This window comes from Solanum tuberosum, unplaced genomic scaffold (assembly GCF_000226075.1).
Source record: "Solanum tuberosum cultivar DM 1-3 516 R44 unplaced genomic scaffold, SolTub_3.0 scf00102, whole genome shotgun sequence".
In the NCBI taxonomy this organism is placed as follows: domain Eukaryota; kingdom Viridiplantae; phylum Streptophyta; class Magnoliopsida; order Solanales; family Solanaceae; genus Solanum; species Solanum tuberosum.
The window spans coordinates 618,508-635,870 of record NW_006239028.1 but is presented as its reverse complement, the minus strand read 5'-3'; the positions used below and the strand labels follow the sequence as shown (position 1 = coordinate 635,870).

The following is a 17,363-nucleotide window of genomic DNA, read 5'->3' as shown; positions in this document are numbered from 1 at the left end:
GCGGGTTTCCCTTGTCATAAAAAAAAAATAAAAAAAATAAAAAATAATAATAATGTTGCAGGGCAAGCAATGTTTGGCTTAATATCAAGTCTATTTATAATGCTGGGTAGCTTAAACTGCAGAGTTTGATGTGCCTTTGAAACGTGGTATTTGAAATCTGTGTTATGAGATCTTGTATATAATGTGCGTTTATATTGGCGAATTCTCAAGTGTCTCAAAATTACTTGGTTTGCATCACACAGTACTGGATCCTTAGTTTAAAAATCTGAAGTTTACATGGTGATGCAATAGTGTGACTTTTTTCGAGATGATCCTGAAAATGGAGAACAAACATGTATATGTGCAATTTCACTGTTACTAGTTACTCGAAAGTGATGAATGAAATTTACCAGCTTTCCTGGATTGATCTAAAAGTAGCTTGTTGAGAAATTGAACATCGTGCTTGGTTTAGACTATTACAAATAGTCGGTGACAACTTGTAAGCATTTACACTTTTCTGTGATTTATATTTATAGGGAACAAATGATTCTGTTTTTTGATAGGTAACAAAGGGAACAAGCATGGCATAAGGTGTCATTCACCACTTGCATAAATTTGTGCGGTTGTTTTAAAACTATGAATATCTTGTTTCTGAACAGTTAGCTTGGTTTTTTCTTTTTGAGCTGGTTCTAGTGTGACTAGTAGGATTTTTGAATTGTTTTAATTTTCATCATTGGTCTTTTTCTCATTTATTTATTTACTTTTGTTACTGCTTCATTTTGTGTTTAATTTGTAACACCACTTTGAATAAGCTATATTGTACTGACATTAGTTTTAGAAGACTTGATGATTTCCCTTCTTTTTGTCGTTGTTTCAAACATGTCTTATGATTCATGAAAAATGAATCTGGCATCTCACATGTACTTGTATACCATTTATTTATTTACTTTTATCACTGCTGCATTTTGTGGTTAAATTGTAACACCAAATTGACTCAGCTAATATTGAACTAACAAATTTTAGAAGGCTCTTTGAAGATTTCCCTTATTTTCTTTGTTTTTAAACATGTCTTATAATCCATGAAAAAAAGAAGAAAATTTGGCATCTCACATGTACATGTATAGCATCCTGGTTTGAATAAAGAGTCCTAGACGTGTAGTTATATCTTTGAGAGCTTCTCAGTATTTTTTTTATCAATCTCCACAAATCAGAAGATATTTTTGTCACGCTAAAGAGGTATCATATAGGTTTCAAACAATGTTTCAGAAAGTTGTAAGCTTGCAATGTTTTCTTCAACACATCTAGGGACTCTCTTTATCTCCATTAAACTGAGCTGTTCATTTTACTGTAATGGATGGTTTCGTCTAATTATGTTCTTCTCTCACTTCAAATCTCTAGTCCGGAGCATCCTTCATTTCGAGCACGTGCCCGGTCTATGCTTAGTGGTGATACGAAAACATTCCGAGATTATTCAGATGATGTTGCTTCATCAAGGTATTGAATTCTGGTCTTGTTTTCAGTTTCCTATGAGTTTTTATCAGTATATCAGCAAAACATTGACATGCATAAAACACTCAAATTGTTCTTTTTGTTCCTGCCGTTATTTTTGGTTCATCTCACATGTTATTGCCCATTCATATTTAGGGTGCCCACTTCCCAGTTCACAATACTTTGGTTCATTCGCTTGAGTTGTCAATCAGAGAGGCTAATGTTGCTTAAAATGAACTGCTGAATGCAATATTTTTTATGTTAATTAAGCATGTTTTCTGCAGAAGACACAAGTGCATACCTCAGCAGCCACCTCATATGAAAATATTTCTGTTGATGAAATTCCATAAAGTTACTACTTACTAGTGTCTTCAAACATGGATATTTGCCTTCCTAATCAGTTGTCTTAGCTACTAGTTTTTGATGAAAGTGCTTAATAGCTATTGAGGATGGGTTTTTGCATAGCTGATAGAGTTGGTACAAGAGTGCATATGAATACTAATCTAGGATTTCAGTGTGTTGGTATTTGGTTCTATTACCGTTGTAATTTTTTATAAATTATTCCAAACTTATAAGATACAATTTTGTCAATATTTCCCCTTGCTCGATAGCTATTATTTGTTCTTTAGAATATTTGATGTAGTAATTATGTTTCTTAAGACAATAATTTGGAAGTGTTTTGATATTACTTCGATAATGATGACACATTTCAGTTTACAAATCATTAAAGAGAAAAAGAACAGATTGAACAAAAATAAGTCCTTTATAGTGGAACTAATAAGACGTAATAATTGACTTGAGATGGATGGCGATTAGTTTCTTGGTAGAAGAATTTTGAGTACTGGGTGTTCCATCCTATGTCTTTTTTACCTCATCTTTTTGTGGAGCGTCTCGGAGTAGAGTTATAAAGTTGCATAATTTCTCCCTTTAAAATGGGATAATGGTCTAAACTTAGTTCATCTTTAGTCTATATGACACAACCATTACCTTTTGATGTTTTATGGGATGGGTAACCCAGAGTTATATATATTTATGTGAGTTAAAATTTCCATAATCTCTTCTCTTCTCTTCTAATATATGCACGCTCTTTAAATTTACCTGTTTAATAGTGGATCGACTTGTGAAGACTTTTGAGCATAATAAACCTTCATCATTGTCAGAAAATTTGCTGAATTTTGACTGTTTCTATCCACAGGTCAGAAGGAGCATCTACATCTGAACCACGTAGGTTACGAAGAAGAAGTATTAGTATTACTCCAGAAATTGGCGATGACATCGTAAGGTAGATATTGTAATATAATGGTCATCATCATAAATGTCTTCACTCGTAGTTTATAGGCTCATCTTTTTGTTATTAATATGTACAAGTGAGAATTTATTTGATGCTAAATTGCGTTATTATCTATCTTTCGTGATATATTCCAAGAATGTTAGTAAGCACCTTATGTTTTCTGTATGAAAAAAAGAACTTATTGCTTAGAACTTGTGCCTGGATATAGATGTACTTCATCACAATATGGACGCTGTCAGAAATATTGCTAAGAAGACTTAGCAACCAATTCCTTCTTTGACTTATGCCATTTTTTGTGTCATGCATGAAACCAGGGCGGTTCGAGCAATGAATGAAGCAATGAAGCAGAATCGAAGAGAACAAGGGGAAAATAGCTCATCCCCCCATTCTTCAAATGACAGAAGCGGGGCATTGGATCTTCAAAAAAATGTATGCTACCGTTTCTCTCTGGTTTTGAGGTTCCTAATACTTTGATGTCTTTCACTCTGGAAATAGTTGAGTTTTGTTACCGCCTACCTGTTCAAATGAGCGGCAGGATACACTCTTGTTGAATTTTTTTCTCGATTCTGTGGCTGTCCTTTTCTCTAGGGATCTTTCACTCTCTTAATTTCGCCATAATGAAGTTGCATACGAGTATCTTCTGGAGTTGTTTTCCTCTTAATAAATGAATGTTATAATCTTAGTTCATGGTGAAAAATAATGGGAACTCTGATTATTACAGTATTCTATCTTAACCCTAATTGAATAATACGAAACAGTATTTGATGGATTGTCTCTTTCTATTTCTTTGTGTTGGCCAAACGATTTGTATTTTAGGTGTCTGATTTTCACCATGACGACCCTGATATATCGGGTGGACAGTCTTCCATGTTTGCATTGTCAAGAGAGCACATGAGCTCCCAGAAGGCAGTATCATTACCCTCGTCTCCCCATGAATTCAGGAGACAGGCTCTGGAAGGAAGGGGGCAGATAAATGACAAAATGGTCTCAACCTGGAATAGGATTTTGGAATCGCCGATGTTTCTGAATAAGCCTCTTCTACCTTTTGAAGAATGGAATATAGACTTCTCTGAGTTGACTGTTGGCACTCGTATTGGGATTGGTGAGTTTATTTTAAATCATTTTTCCAAGTAGCACTGTTGTATTTTATGCTTCATTTTTTTGTTTTAAAATCATTTGGTTACACTTATTGCTTTAGTACCAACTAGTGAGTCCACAATGAGCTGATTTGAGACTGTTGTCATTGCTCCGTGGGCTTAGCCTGCCAACTATTATACTAATACTGATTGATCATGCTCTGTGAACTTTGATGAGTGAGAAGCCTTGGTTAATGCTTATCATAATGTGTTTGATCACTTTGTGCTTTGAGTTTGGTATAGAAAACAGCTTAGATTTTCCACTTTCATCAAGCTATCCTAGGAAGGTGGTTACAGGGACTTTATGCAAAGAGCAGGCACTGAGAAGTAGAGATACAACGTAATGGTCTATAGGGTTGGTTATTTATGAGGTCACATCATCATACATAATCGTTTGTGGAACTGCATGATGAAAAGTAGTTCATTTTCTCAAAACTATGGGCTGTAAGGAATGGGAACATAATACGGTTTTGGCTTGATATACGGTGTAGTCAACTACATCGAAAAGTGAAGCCCTTTATCTATTTTCCACAAAGCCTTTTTAGCTACAAAAATGTTTTTTTTGGGGGTGGTGGGGGGTGATTAGTTATTGTGGTAATGATTTTCAAACCGTTTTCTGGAGAATTTATATCGCAAGACTTCTTTGGAAATCATCAAAGGCACCTAAAAAGTGGCGTGCTTTGTGGGGAGTCCTATTGGCGGCAATAACTTAGGAAGGAGATAATTGTAACTGGGTGGTGTTGTTCATGTAAGGAGCATGGGTAGACTGTTGGTCACCTTCTTTAGTTGTAGGTCCAACCCATACTTATGCTTTCTGGCAGGGATTATACTATATTAAACATTTGGTAGATGCTCCAAACTCCCAAGAACAATAGCAGATACATGTCTAGTGGTAAGAGCGCAATACTTGTATTTATGGAATGAGGAAATTCCATGCTGTATAGATAGATTGTTAGAATTATAGGAGGCTTACCTTTGTTTAGTTGAACACTATCTTAGTTCACCAACAAAAGGTACATGATGTATAAGCAAAAAAGATCAAATGGAGTGCGCATTGGAGACAATGCGATACCAAGGAATGGTGTTATGCCTACACCATATAGAGAGCAAACTGTCTTACAGCATTAGATCCGAAAAGATGTATATGATGAGGATACACATAGAGCTAAAGAATTAAAATGAGAAACATAATAAAGTTAGGTTCGCTACTAAAAAATTTAGAAGTCTTCTACTTAAATATATCTTCAAAGTGATCAAGGTCCAAATATATGCTTTCCTATGTTCTGTTGATCTGCATTTTCTTCCACCACTCTGAATATGTATTTGGGAGTTTGAGGTCTAAACAATCTGGCTATATTTGCAGGATTCTTTGGAGAAGTTTTTCGAGGAATTTGGAATGGAACTGATGTTGCGATTAAAGTTTTCCTGGAGCAAGATCTTACAGAGGAAAACATGGAGGACTTCTGCAATGAGATCTCAATCCTTAGGTATTGTGTCTTTCTAGGATTGGGCTAACTCCTTTTGGCTTCGAAATGTTCTAATAAGTTTTTCTTTCTTTTTGCTTTCTCAGCCGCCTTCGGCATCCAAATGGTATTTCTCTTCTCTTTCCCTTTTTACGTATTGGCTTTTCTTTCTTACTTGGCTCTATAATATTGCTCCTTCCTTTCACGGTTGCAGTTATATTGTTTCTTGGTGCGTGCACAACGCCTCCTCATTTGTCGATGGTTACTGAATTCATGGAGATGGGATCTCTATATTTTTTGATCCATTTAAGTGGTCAAAAGAAGAGAGTTAACTGGCGGAGGAAACTCAAGATGCTTCGTGACATATGCAGGTTGGTTTGTTGTTGGTCTTTGGTGTTGCAAGATAACTTGGTGGTTCTTAACGCTTTTTAGTGATTCTCTTTTCTTTTATCTTTTAATTAATGCTCCTGTAAATTTTTTGTTTAAAGCATCAACGAATGTCCAGGGGTCTCAAAACACAAAATGATATAGCAGGAAAGCTCTTTAAATGTAACTCGAAAAAAATGATTTGATATATTTTCGGGAGGCATTCTAATAATACCCGCATTCTCTTTTGCATGCCTTAGTACAGACTTATGATGCTGATTGTTTAATTTTGATCCATCTTTGTTTCTGCAATTAAATAATCTGTTGCATGATGAAGTTCCATGTCCTTCCGAGACATTCTTTTTCTATGAATGCTGATTACAATCCCTTCAACACATGTTAATTACATACAAACCATGTATTGTTTTTTTATTAAATAACGCTTCAAAAGCTTCTACATAAAATACCTCAACCATGCTTCTACTTTTATATTTCTCAAGGACGGGATTTATGATTAGTTTCTTGCTTCTGTTGGCAACTAAGAGGGTTGATGTGCATGCATCGGATGAAGATAGTCCATCGTGATCTAAAAAGTGCAAACTGCCTTGTGAACAAGCACTGGAGTGTCAAAATATGTGATTTTGGGCTCTCGAAAATAATGACAGATGCACCTATGAGAGATACTGCAGCAGCTGGCACTCCTGAATGGATGGCTCCAGAGCTCATCCGAAACGAGTCTTATACAGAAAAATGTGACATTTTTAGTCTTGGCGTGATAATGTGGGAGCTTTGTACCCTAGAAAGACCATGGCACGGTGTACCACCGGAGAGGGTACGCTATATTTAACCTCTCCTAAGTTATACCTTGTAACCTTGTTATGGTTAATTGGTTTTTCTTATGTCTTGGAAGTTAGTGTCTTATTTCCACATGGCTACATCAAGTAACAGCAACTGCCTTGTGCCCATTTTCAGGTAGTTTATATTGTTGCCAATGAAGGATCAAGGCTAGAGATACCTGAAGGACCCCTTGGCCAACTAATTGCAGGTATTTCTGGCGTAATGTATAACTAAATGCAATGGACCCATGTATTTCACTGTTCTTCTTTCTGTTCCTCTCCATAATGTTCTCCTTTTTAGCTTTTTGACTTCCCTGACTCATTGTTTTTTCCATTTCAGACTGTTGGGCTGAACCCAACGAAAGACCAAGTTGCGGGGAAATTCTCACCCGACTGGTAGAGTGCGAGTATTCACTGTGTTAGTGCAATCTGTTTTGTCTGTACAGAAAAACATGGTAGAGGTGTTAACAATGTCCGGCTCAAGTTGTAGTAACTGTGTGATTTTCCAGTTTTAGAAAAAATATCGTGTATGTAGAAATATAGTTGAAACGTTCAGCCTTTTTGTGAAATCAAATGCAGAGTTCGTTTACCTAATTCTACAATTCCACTCCTTGCAAGTAAAACCGGGACCCAAATTTGATCATCCTCTTTATCCCAATTTGAGCAAAGTGCGTCAGATGTCAATGCACAAAACCATAATGCATATAAAGAGTTCTGGATATTTAATACATTATCTGACTAAATAAAACTCTTTTGAGGCACTGGACATGGGATAATTGTGTCGACATTTTGCTCCTTGCATCAATCAGATATTGAACGCCTGTTTAGGGCAGCTTCAAAGCGGCTCAACGAGTCTGCCCTCATCTCTGTACTCATGTCATTCTCAGGTGCGGGATAGTAATCTTCTCTCAGTTGTACATCTCTTAAGTTCGGGATCCTAAGAAAGAACATCATGAAATGTTCATGTGCTGTTCCATGGATGAAGAGTTTTCTGAGAGTGACACATTCTTGTAGCAGCCCAGCTGCTGGTAGGGATAGACACCTTTGGTTAACGTCCCTATCTTGTGGTGGCCAGTAATCAAGTTCAGTAAGGCTCAAATTTCCAATCCCAAACAGATAAAACCTTTCCCACAAGCTCAAATCCATCTGCCCTGATGGCGCGGTGTGTGCATAACCTATGGTATCTCCACAATCCAAATGCATCTTGGATAGCATAGGATAGTATAGAAGAGTGCTCAGTCCAAATTCTCTCCCCGAAGGTTTTGACCATAGCCTGCAATCTCCTTCCACTTTAATGCTGATCTCTTCTAAGTTAGGACAGTCTTCAAGACCTGCAGCTGTTAAAGGAGTCAGAAGCTCACCAACCTCAATCCAAAGAGAGAGGGATTGCAGCTGATCCCATGATCGTCCACTATATCCATTAGCGTGGCCATTGACTTCCTCATACTTGCATCTTTTCTGTTGTTTAAACATGAATGCATCTTCCTTGCATTCAAATGTGTCCCCAGAACCAGTAGAGTTGCTTGATGCCTCACCTCCATCGTTCACATTAAGATCAAACCCGTATCCATAGCCATCAAGATCTTCAAATTCTTCAACGCTATCCCACACACAATCAATGTGAAGCCTTTGGATCCGTTCTTGTATTGGCTCCAATGCTTTCAATGAATAAGAGGCTCCAAGATTCTTGCAGCAAGATATCTTGACATCAACCAACGTATTCTTAAGCAAAGAAGCTAGTGTCCTCATGCCCCTCATAGTAATCTTTTTACAACCTTGAATCTCAAACTTGGTTAACCTCGAACACCCTCTACCGATAGCTATCAAACCCATATCATTCAAGTCCCCCACATTCCTTATCGACAACGATTGAAGCCCTTCACAAAGAGCCACTCCGTCCAACTTTGATTCAATTGGCATAGAAACACCATGGAATTGCCCCAACTTCAACGATCTCAATTTAGGGCATTTCTTATTCAAAATTTCCAACGCAGGACCGGTGTCTCTAACATTATTACAAACATCTAAAACAAGCTCTTCAAGTATTGGAAGACCAGAAAATACCTCAATCAAAGTTGAAACACTAAACTTCGCGTCCTCTTGAGTGAACCCCTCATCATTTCGATCACCCCTAGCGTTTGACAAAGCTGAAGTATCAGCCAAATGAAGCACTGATAATTTGGGACAATTGTTAGCTATAGAAACCAAACCTTCATCACCAACAAACCCAATGTACCTGGGATCAAACATACAAGCAACACGTAACTCCTTCAAATTGGGGCAAGCTCGCGTTATCGAGCTAATCTCATCAGACTTAAACCCTTCAGGAAAACTCGAATTCAAGAGATTTAAGCTCGTGAGATTAGCTGCAACTGTAGGATGAGATTCAAGTGCGACAGGAATATCATCCGTCCAGCAGTAAAAATTGGACAAATCTAGCGAATGAAGCTTTGGGCAATTCTCTGTAAATAGCATATTGAGCTCCTCCCCAGCTGATAATTGCGGACGTTGATGCCATCGAACAAGCTTGATTTCCTTGAGGTTTGGCCATAACGGAGGCAAGATCCTTAGGGTACACGGGTTGCGCGTGTACAGAACGAGGGAAGTGATGGACGGAAACGCGTGGTGGAGGAGTTGGGCGATTAAGAAAGGGTCAGCAACGGCGGTGGGGGAGAGGAGTGGATGACCCCAAGGTGAGATAAGGGAGAGGTCAAGGTGAGTAACGGATCTGAAGCAAGTGGGTAACATGAAGAGGTCACGGACGTTGCCACGGAGCGTGAGAGAGGAGCGCGTGGAACGTTCGAGGACGAGCCATTTCCGGCAGACGAGGGAGGTGGAGTTGCGGCTGCGGACGTCGGAGACGGCGGCGATGATGTTGGAGAGGATGACATCGGGGAGGTCGCTAATGGTGGTGATACAAGTAAGCTGTGCAGCCATTGATAGGCTTTCAGTTTGGGAACAGTGAGAATTTTTGGGTTGTTGTAATTGGGAAGGTTTTGGGAAATTGGGTTTAAGAGTTTGAGATGGGGATGAGGGTTGTGTACATATTGATAGTCATTTTTATTTTCTTTTCTTGTCCGATGTTCGGTATCTACGATGTTCAGTATCTAATGTCGATAATTGGTATTTGTTATTTGTGTTAATATTTTAACACTTTGTTTGGATGGTTGTTACGTATTGTTTTTTTGTCGTTATATAATGTCATACATCAATAATATTAGGGTACGAGATAGAATTACTAACAAAACCTAGAACTGAATTCAATCTCCGTTAGCTACTCAATCATTAGGTGATTTGTCTAGTACGAGTTACATTTCTTATGAAATATTTTGAATGATTGAACTGTGAGCAGGTTATACTCGCCACAAAGTGCTTCCTTAGGGTTTCAAAAAATAATACTAAATAAAAACAAAATATTAAGATAACGACACGATCGTATCAAATTAATCATTACAAAATAAGACTTTTCATCTTACCCAAGAATGAGGTTAAACGATATAATACAATAATAAAAATTAAATAATAATCAAAATAAATACTATATAATATTTAAACTAACAATAACAACCATCCAAAAGAGAAAAAATTACCGTCCAACATCTAAAATTGACACGATTTTAAATATGATATCCTATTAATATAAGTTTTTACTTTTTAAAAAAAATAAATAAATAAATTTGGGGCACTACTTTTGAATGAATAATGGAACTTTTTGGATATAAAAAAGTACAGACAACATTATGAAGTGGAGTAAATTTTATCCGAATTATCCTAAGGTATATTATAGAGGCAGTATATTCTTATATTAAAAAATTAATATACTCAAAAACTTTATAAGGTGCACGAATGAGTATCAAATTGTCTCCTAAACAGAATTTCTTTCTTTAATCAACTATTTCATATAAAGCTCCATTTATTATTCTGTGTCTTTACTTCATACAACGGAAAACAATCAAAAATATCTTTAAATTATATGAAATAAACAAAAATACTCTTTATTTATAATTTGATTTAAAAATATATTTGCTGTCAATATTTGGTTTGAACATACCTTTATTATTATATAATAAGTTAAAAATAACCTCATTGGACCAAACTACAAAGTACAAACGTATGACAATTTTGTTCATTTGATCCTTTCCGTTCCTAAAATATCCTAAAAGATTTTTGTGCTCCTACACTAATAACATACGTGTTAGTAATAAACATATAATTGTTTTTTTTTAAAGAGAATGTGTAATAATAATGTACATCCAAAATTATTAGAAAAATATCGTGGCATTTTAGGATAGAATATAAGAAGGATCTAAAACAGGAAACACAGTCTATTTATATAATACTATCTTATCTTAAAGTGAGAGGGATTCTATTTGGATCAGATTTTTTAGGTATATTTTGGAGTCCTCAAATAGAATTGTCATATTGTCTTGATAACAATATGATATTTTAAAAAAAAGAAGTAAAATACTAATTGCATCGAATATTTGTGTTTAAAAATTATTTTGACTTAAAATTACTTGAAATAAGTCAATCCAAAATAGAGCCTAAATCAACTAGTGTATTATTTTTGTTGGTTAAAAATTAAAATGTATATATATAAAATTGTAATTAGGTAATAAATAAATACTACTATATTGATTTGATGTAACATGGTGTGAATAATTTTTATTCTTTTTTACTGTTTTTGGTGTGTCCTCATATTAATTGGGAATAAAAGTCAAATATATTAAATTAAATTTGGCATTTTAGGATATGGGATATATAATCAGCTGTGAAATTGGACGTACTCCATTGTACAACTATATGGAATCCACCGACAAGGATTACGGTGGAGTGGTAAGTACTTCTTCAATTAAACTTTTAAAAGTGGGCATTTTAAATGTTCGTATCAAATAATTAATGAATTCTGGCTATTACAATTAGTTAAGTGGGAGTACCTAAACAATTTAGCAAATTTTGATACAATTGAAGTAATTTTTTTTAAAAATAATCATTCATGGAATGAATTGGAATTTTTGTATTTATTCAAATTTACGGTATCCACTATTTCTTGTGAGATCCATTTGTTAATTTTATAACCACAATTAAAGGGTTGCTAGAGAAATGGAGTAAGTACAATAGTACATCTTATCCACATCTCCGTTTTTTTTCTTTCTTTCATATATTCAGTTGGTCCGTAGGATAAGATAGATATAATATATTATAAATTAGGATATTTTATGAAATTATTTTATTTTATTTTTAAATAATTAATTTTATTATTTATTATAGAGTAATAAAATAAAATAATTTTTATTATTAAACGCAAAAAAATATAATTATATAAACACCTATTATTTTAAAATAATTATCATTATCTACCAACCAAATGACCGGTTACATCTTCTAGTTTCCCTTCTTATCAAGTCATATCATGTAGTGCCTTTTGTCCCTTTCATAATCCAAAGAGAAAAAAGAAGTACTAGCTTTGTCTTTTCCATTTGAATATTGTTCTCTTGGTTCTAAAATAAGTACTTATCATTTAAATTTTTATCTCTATAAATTAAACTTATATCAAATAGACATAATTTTTGAAATATTATGATTTACGATACAAAAATATAAACTTGTATTTCACAAAATATTTATTTACTTTGAGGGGTAAGAATTTAAGACCAACACAAAATATGAGCAAAAGTGCAAATGACCCGACATGACTAACTTTACCTAGGGAAAACTACCTTACTAGACATACATCCATATCATATATACTAATTCTATCTATACTTTCAAATAATTATGTATCTTATTAGTATTTAAGAGTTTTTACCATATATTGAGAATGATACACCTAAATACATGTAACTTTCTTACCAGATACACTAAGATAGGTAGAGAATACGAACGAGATTTGTCTATATATTTCAGATATATGCGAATCTGTATCCAAAATAAATTACATCTAATTCTTACCTCAAGTATTCCGAGATATATGTATTTGGATGTATTTGGACGCATCAAAATCTAGTAAAATTCGTAATATTACAAACTGGAATATATCTAAATAATTAGTTTCTAAACTAGTGGAATTTCTAAAAGTTTCCCCTAAACCTATTCATTCATTTTTTTGGGCCCAATTCAAAATTAGGAAATGAAACCCAAAAACATTCAATTGGGCTTCAACTTCCAGTTAAAAGTGGGGTTCATTTCCCCAAATTTGAATTGTATGCATCTCCCGCCCTTGCCCTAATCGACACCACTCTCTGCCGGCGAGCTCTTTTTCCGGCGAAATCGAGTTGTAAGTTCCCTGCATTTCTTCTTCTCCAGTAATTACTAGTGTTTGTTAGCTTCCATTTATGAATCGGTTTACTTTAATTTCTACTTGAATATGTTCTACTTTGGCAGAAATGAAATATGGAATTCTTCTTTGCTTTCTTTGTGATAATCGTTCTCTTCCACGTTATGTTCCCGGTTGATATATACTAGTTCAATTTTTTCAATTAACTGGTATGAGAGTCATGAAATCTCGGGTTTAATCCGTCCAAGCTTTGATGGACGGAGACGGAGTTATCCTGTATTTGTGCCGGTAGGAGATAGCAAGTATCTTGTGAAATTAGTCCAAGTGTGTGCAAGCGAGCATGTACTCCACATTTATAAAAGAAAAATGGGTTTGAAGTCAAATTTTGCATATCATAGTCAAATTTTGAGAAATAATGTTATGGAAGAAGGGGACGAAGATGTTAAGGCCTTAAAAATGGATTTTTTGTTTCCATATTGCGAGTTATCAGCCCTTCGAAAGGAAATGTTGAGTTTGATAAGTCGTTTACTAAATATTTCTACTTTCTGATTGTGATATAAGTCTGCAGGCATAATTTGATTGAGTGCTATAATCATGGCAAAGAATCTCATTCAGAGGCCTCTAATCTTTCAAGATGAAAACTCGGACATATACTTCAAAAGTACGATCTCATTTTACTTGTCTATCTGAAAGATTTGATAAACTGTGCAGCTAAGCTTACTGATTTTTTTCATTAATTATTTGTAGAGGGTGTGATAACTGGCAAATCAAAGAGTGGTAAACCTGAAGCTGTTAAAAAAGGTACTACAGGGCTTAAAAGTCGTAATCCCCTCAATGACATCACGAACAAATCAACTGCTCTTCCTGAAGAAGCAGCAAAGAAAAAGAGTTCACAGAAGGAGGTTAAAGTTCCAAGTGAGCTTAACATAGCAGAGGAGACATTTCAACACGATCACAAAAAATGTGTCGAGGCACAAAGTTCAGGATTGACGCGAAAACATTTCATGGAATTGGTTCTGCCTGATTGTGGTAATTTCTTCTTTCTTCTGGGATGTGAATTCAGTTCCAATCTGTTAACATAATGGTTCACCTACTGACAGGCCCAACAAGTAACACAACCTTAATCATTATTATAGTTTCTAGCTACAAATTGTTATCGATATTACTTGGATAAATTTTATCTCTTCAAATTGTCTGTTGACTGGATTGTGATTGCTCCATTATTTGGAAAAGACATAGTTCTTCGATGCTGAAAATGAGTATTGCATTGGTCCTTTATACATTTTTTGTTCTACATTTATCGTACTTTGAATCCTATAAGATACTCGAAGAAAACCTTATAGCACATTTTTTCCTGCTGCAGATTCAGCTTCTCATATTGACATACCAAAAACAGAAACGGGAATGGTGAGTCTAGTACTTCATTCTTCTGCATTTTCACACGGATAAGTATGGTCTTGAAGAAAAAAATCTGTTAGTGTTGTAGTAATCTCATACGACTAATTTTTTTGGCTCAACAGAGTGATAAAGGAATCGATAACTCACACTGCTATCCCGTGCCAGAAGAATTGTCTATGTCAGAGTTCTCTTGGTTGAGATCTTTATGGGATCCATCTTCTCCCAAGAAGAGGGATTCTCCACCCTCCTCTCCATCCGAATGGGCATTTGAGCCGGTTGAATTTACACTTAAATGAAGAAAAAGATGGCTGAAATGGCTAGTGAGCTGCTCTATTTAGTCAATGACATGTATATGATATTAGGTAATTAACAATTCTAAATTTGGCACTAGTGATCCAACAGTTGTGGAGTGTATTTATTTTTCAGCTTTTAACTAACTGTGGGGAGACTTGTCTGAAATTAGTTTGGGCTAAGTTGTGTGTGTTTGTAATCTGAAATGACGTTTAAGTAGTGTGTGAATTCATGATGGTTAGTTCTGAATTTTGCCCAATGCATGAACCTTTTTGTGTTTATGCACGGTTCGGAGAAGAGCCTTTCCTAAGCGAGGTGTAAAGTAGGCAACCTACCTTGACAAGATATTAGTGATTGATTCTACAATTCGAATCAGTGACCTGTTGATAGAGACAAGAGACAACTTTACTTTTACTTCAAGACTCTTCTTCATTTTCGGAATACAATATTGGTGCACTTGTGGTGATACAATATACAAAGTCAATATCCAATATAATTGTTTACGTAAATCTGTACTAACCCCAAGTAGATAAACAAACATAAACCTGTCCCTTTTAACTTTTAAATTTTATGTCTAATCAAATGAATTGAAATAGAGTGAAATATCATTCGTGCTGAAACTTATACCACTATTATTTTACTTTATACCTCAAACCAAACCATCCTAAGTAAATTATTCTTAGATATCTGTACAACATTGATGCAAAACATATTACTACTACTAAATACTAATCAACCATTATGATTAAATGAATGTAAAAAAACAGATAACTACTGCTACTAATCAAGTACTACATGATTAAATGAACGTAAAAACATGTGGGCAAAAAAAATTGGTGCTAGTGAAAAACCACTTCTTTATTCCGGTGGGAGTTTGTACTTTTTTTATTTCTTATTGGATGTTTGGTATTTGTATTAGAGTCGACTAGTTCGGATTCACACCAAATAGGTCCCATTTGGATAGCCTCTTTATTAAGAATTTTGCCATATCTAGAACTCGAGAGAATTTGAATTATTATCTCCACAAAAATTATAAAATTGTTTTCTCTTTCCCTCCCAAAAAAAAAAGGTTATAGCAAAGCCCATTAGCTCAAAATCCAAACAGTCCCTTACATACCACTACAGTCTACTACACCCCCACCTTCGTCGGCGCCCAATGTTCCGTCGACACAACCATACTGATAACCCCTCACCGATCACTGATTCTAACCCTAATTCCTCCACTATTTTTCATTCCTCCGCCGCCGACGTTTCACATTCCGGTACCATGTCCGACGACGACCACTTAGCTCCTCCCTTCTCCAATAACAACTCTCCATCTCCGTCGCATTCGAGGTCTCCGCCGCCGTGTAGAGACAACAAGCTACTAGCACTGCCTCCACCTCCGATGGTTACGCCGGCGTCGGTGTCAGCTCGGACGCCGGTTTTTCCAGCTCGAGAAGATTGCTGGTCAGAGGCGGCGACTCATACGTTGATAGAGGCATGGGGTTCCAGGTATGTGGAGCTTAACCGGGGAAATCTCAGGCACCAGCACTGGGAGGAAGTCGCCGATGCTGTCAACACAGTTCACGGCCATACCAAAAAGCTGTATCGTACGGATATACAGTGCAAAAACCGTATTGACACCTTAAAGAAGAAGTATAAGATTGAGAGGGCTAAGGTATCTCAATCCCCCGGCCGTTATATTTCCACTTGGCCTTTCTTCAGCAGCCTCAACGTTCTCATTGGCGTCACCGCGAAAGTTTCGCCACCGCCGGCGGCGGCAATATTACCTCCTCAACGGAGAATGCCGCCTACGCAGGCAACGTCACCTCTTCAATGGAGAGCGCCACCGCCGGAAACGTCACCTCTTCAATGGAGATCGCCACCCCCGGAAATGCCACCTTTTCAATGGAGAACGCCACCGGTACCTCCTCCGCCACTGTTGGGTATTCCAGTTGGTCTCCGATCGAAGCGCCCAGCTGCAGCCATGGACTACACGGTGTCCCGGAGAAATTTCTCGGCCATGGCAGCAGCAGCAGCGGCTGCGTCTGATGATTCATACGAAGAGAAGGAAGAATCGGAGACGTCGAGTGTGGCAGCATCAGCTATGGCCATTGCTGCTTGTAGAAGCAAGAGAAAGAAGAGTGGGGGTTTGGTAGAGGGTTATAAGATGCTAGCTGAGTCAATAGGAAAGTTTTCGGAGATATATGAAAGAGTAGAAAAGGCAAAACAGAGGCAAATGATTGAGTTAGAGAAGCAAAGAATGCAATTTGCAAAGGACTTGGAGATACAGAGAATGAAGCTGATTATGGAGTCACAAGTGCACCTTGAGAAGCTTAAACGCTCTAAACCGCAGTTCAGAAGATGGTGAGTGACTCTTTCTTGTTTTTTTTCTTCATTCTATGTGATTTAGATTCATATAAGTGCCTGTGCATGTATCCTATGTTGCTGTAGCAACCCAAAAATGCCGAGATCCTCCAAAAGTACTGCATTTTTGGAGGTTCCGAGCAACACACCATGTATTATGTGTGCAGTCTTTGAATGTAAAAGGGGGGCATTTACTTCCAATCTAGTTTGGAATTGATATAGCTGAACCCGACCTCGTTTGGGATTGAGGCATTGTTGATTGTTATTAACTTTGCATCTTTACTTTCCAGAAATACGAATACCTTTCCTTTTTAAGTTTCCTTATTAGTTGATATACCATCTTTGTTGGATTTGTCAATTATTAGGTATTGACTATTGATGGTATGATCCTCTAGCAGCTGTTAATTCATTGTATCTGGTTTTCTGAGGTTCCTTAAATTTACTTTAATCTTTGTGCTTTGGAGTTTTTGAGGGGGGGGGGGGCGAGAT

General features: G+C 36.3%; 4 protein-coding genes across 6 annotated transcripts in view; 3 read left to right on the top strand and 1 right to left on the bottom strand.

Annotated features, from left to right (window-relative positions):
* LOC102602158 (serine/threonine-protein kinase EDR1) overlaps positions 1-7,153 on the top strand; it is a 13,934-nt gene extending 6,781 nt beyond the window's left edge. Inside the window, exons 8-17 of one of the 2 annotated variants that reach the window (XM_006348813.2) lie at positions 1,378-1,473; positions 2,663-2,749; positions 3,073-3,187; positions 3,575-3,860; positions 5,258-5,381; positions 5,465-5,484; positions 5,572-5,728; positions 6,267-6,555; positions 6,696-6,768; positions 6,900-7,153. In XM_006348813.2, coding sequence (XP_006348875.1) covers positions 1,378-1,473; positions 2,663-2,749; positions 3,073-3,187; positions 3,575-3,860; positions 5,258-5,381; positions 5,465-5,484; positions 5,572-5,728; positions 6,267-6,555; positions 6,696-6,768; positions 6,900-6,982 — 1,330 coding nt within the window. In that variant the 3' untranslated portion in view covers positions 6,983-7,153. Of the gene's footprint in view, positions 1-1,377; positions 1,474-2,662; positions 2,750-3,072; positions 3,188-3,574; positions 3,861-5,257; positions 5,382-5,464; positions 5,485-5,571; positions 5,729-6,223; positions 6,556-6,695; positions 6,769-6,899 lie in introns of those variants that run through there. The other variant, XM_015309387.1, reaches the window with a different exon arrangement.
* A 33-nt stretch (positions 7,154-7,186) lies between these two features.
* LOC102601824 (F-box/LRR-repeat MAX2 homolog A) lies at positions 7,187-9,647 on the bottom strand. The gene has a single exon (XM_006348812.2). The coding sequence runs from the start codon at positions 9,494-9,496 to the stop codon at positions 7,361-7,363; it is 2,136 nt and encodes a 711-aa protein (XP_006348874.1). The 5' UTR covers positions 9,497-9,647; the 3' UTR covers positions 7,187-7,360.
* Positions 9,648-12,738: 3,091 nt separating this feature from the next.
* Positions 12,739-14,774, top strand: LOC102601491 (uncharacterized). Of its 2 annotated transcripts, none has more exons than XM_006348811.2 (5): positions 12,739-12,836; positions 13,405-13,497; positions 13,584-13,865; positions 14,200-14,243; positions 14,357-14,774. In XM_006348811.2, exons 2-5 carry the CDS (start codon positions 13,431-13,433, stop codon positions 14,528-14,530), a joined length of 567 nt encoding a protein of 188 aa, XP_006348873.1. In that variant the 5' UTR covers positions 12,739-12,836; positions 13,405-13,430; the 3' UTR covers positions 14,531-14,774. The 2 variants fall into 2 exon arrangements, with proteins under 2 accessions (XP_006348873.1, XP_015164849.1); XM_015309363.1 differs by having other exon boundaries at positions 13,398-13,497.
* An 806-nt stretch (positions 14,775-15,580) lies between these two features.
* Positions 15,581-17,363, top strand: part of LOC102601154 (trihelix transcription factor ASIL2-like) — a 2,952-nt gene continuing 1,169 nt past the window's right edge. The window contains exon 1 of the mRNA XM_006348810.2: positions 15,581-16,874. Within this exon, the coding sequence (XP_006348872.1) occupies positions 15,682-16,874 (1,193 nt within the window). The 5' untranslated portion in view covers positions 15,581-15,681. The remainder of the gene's footprint in view (positions 16,875-17,363) is intronic.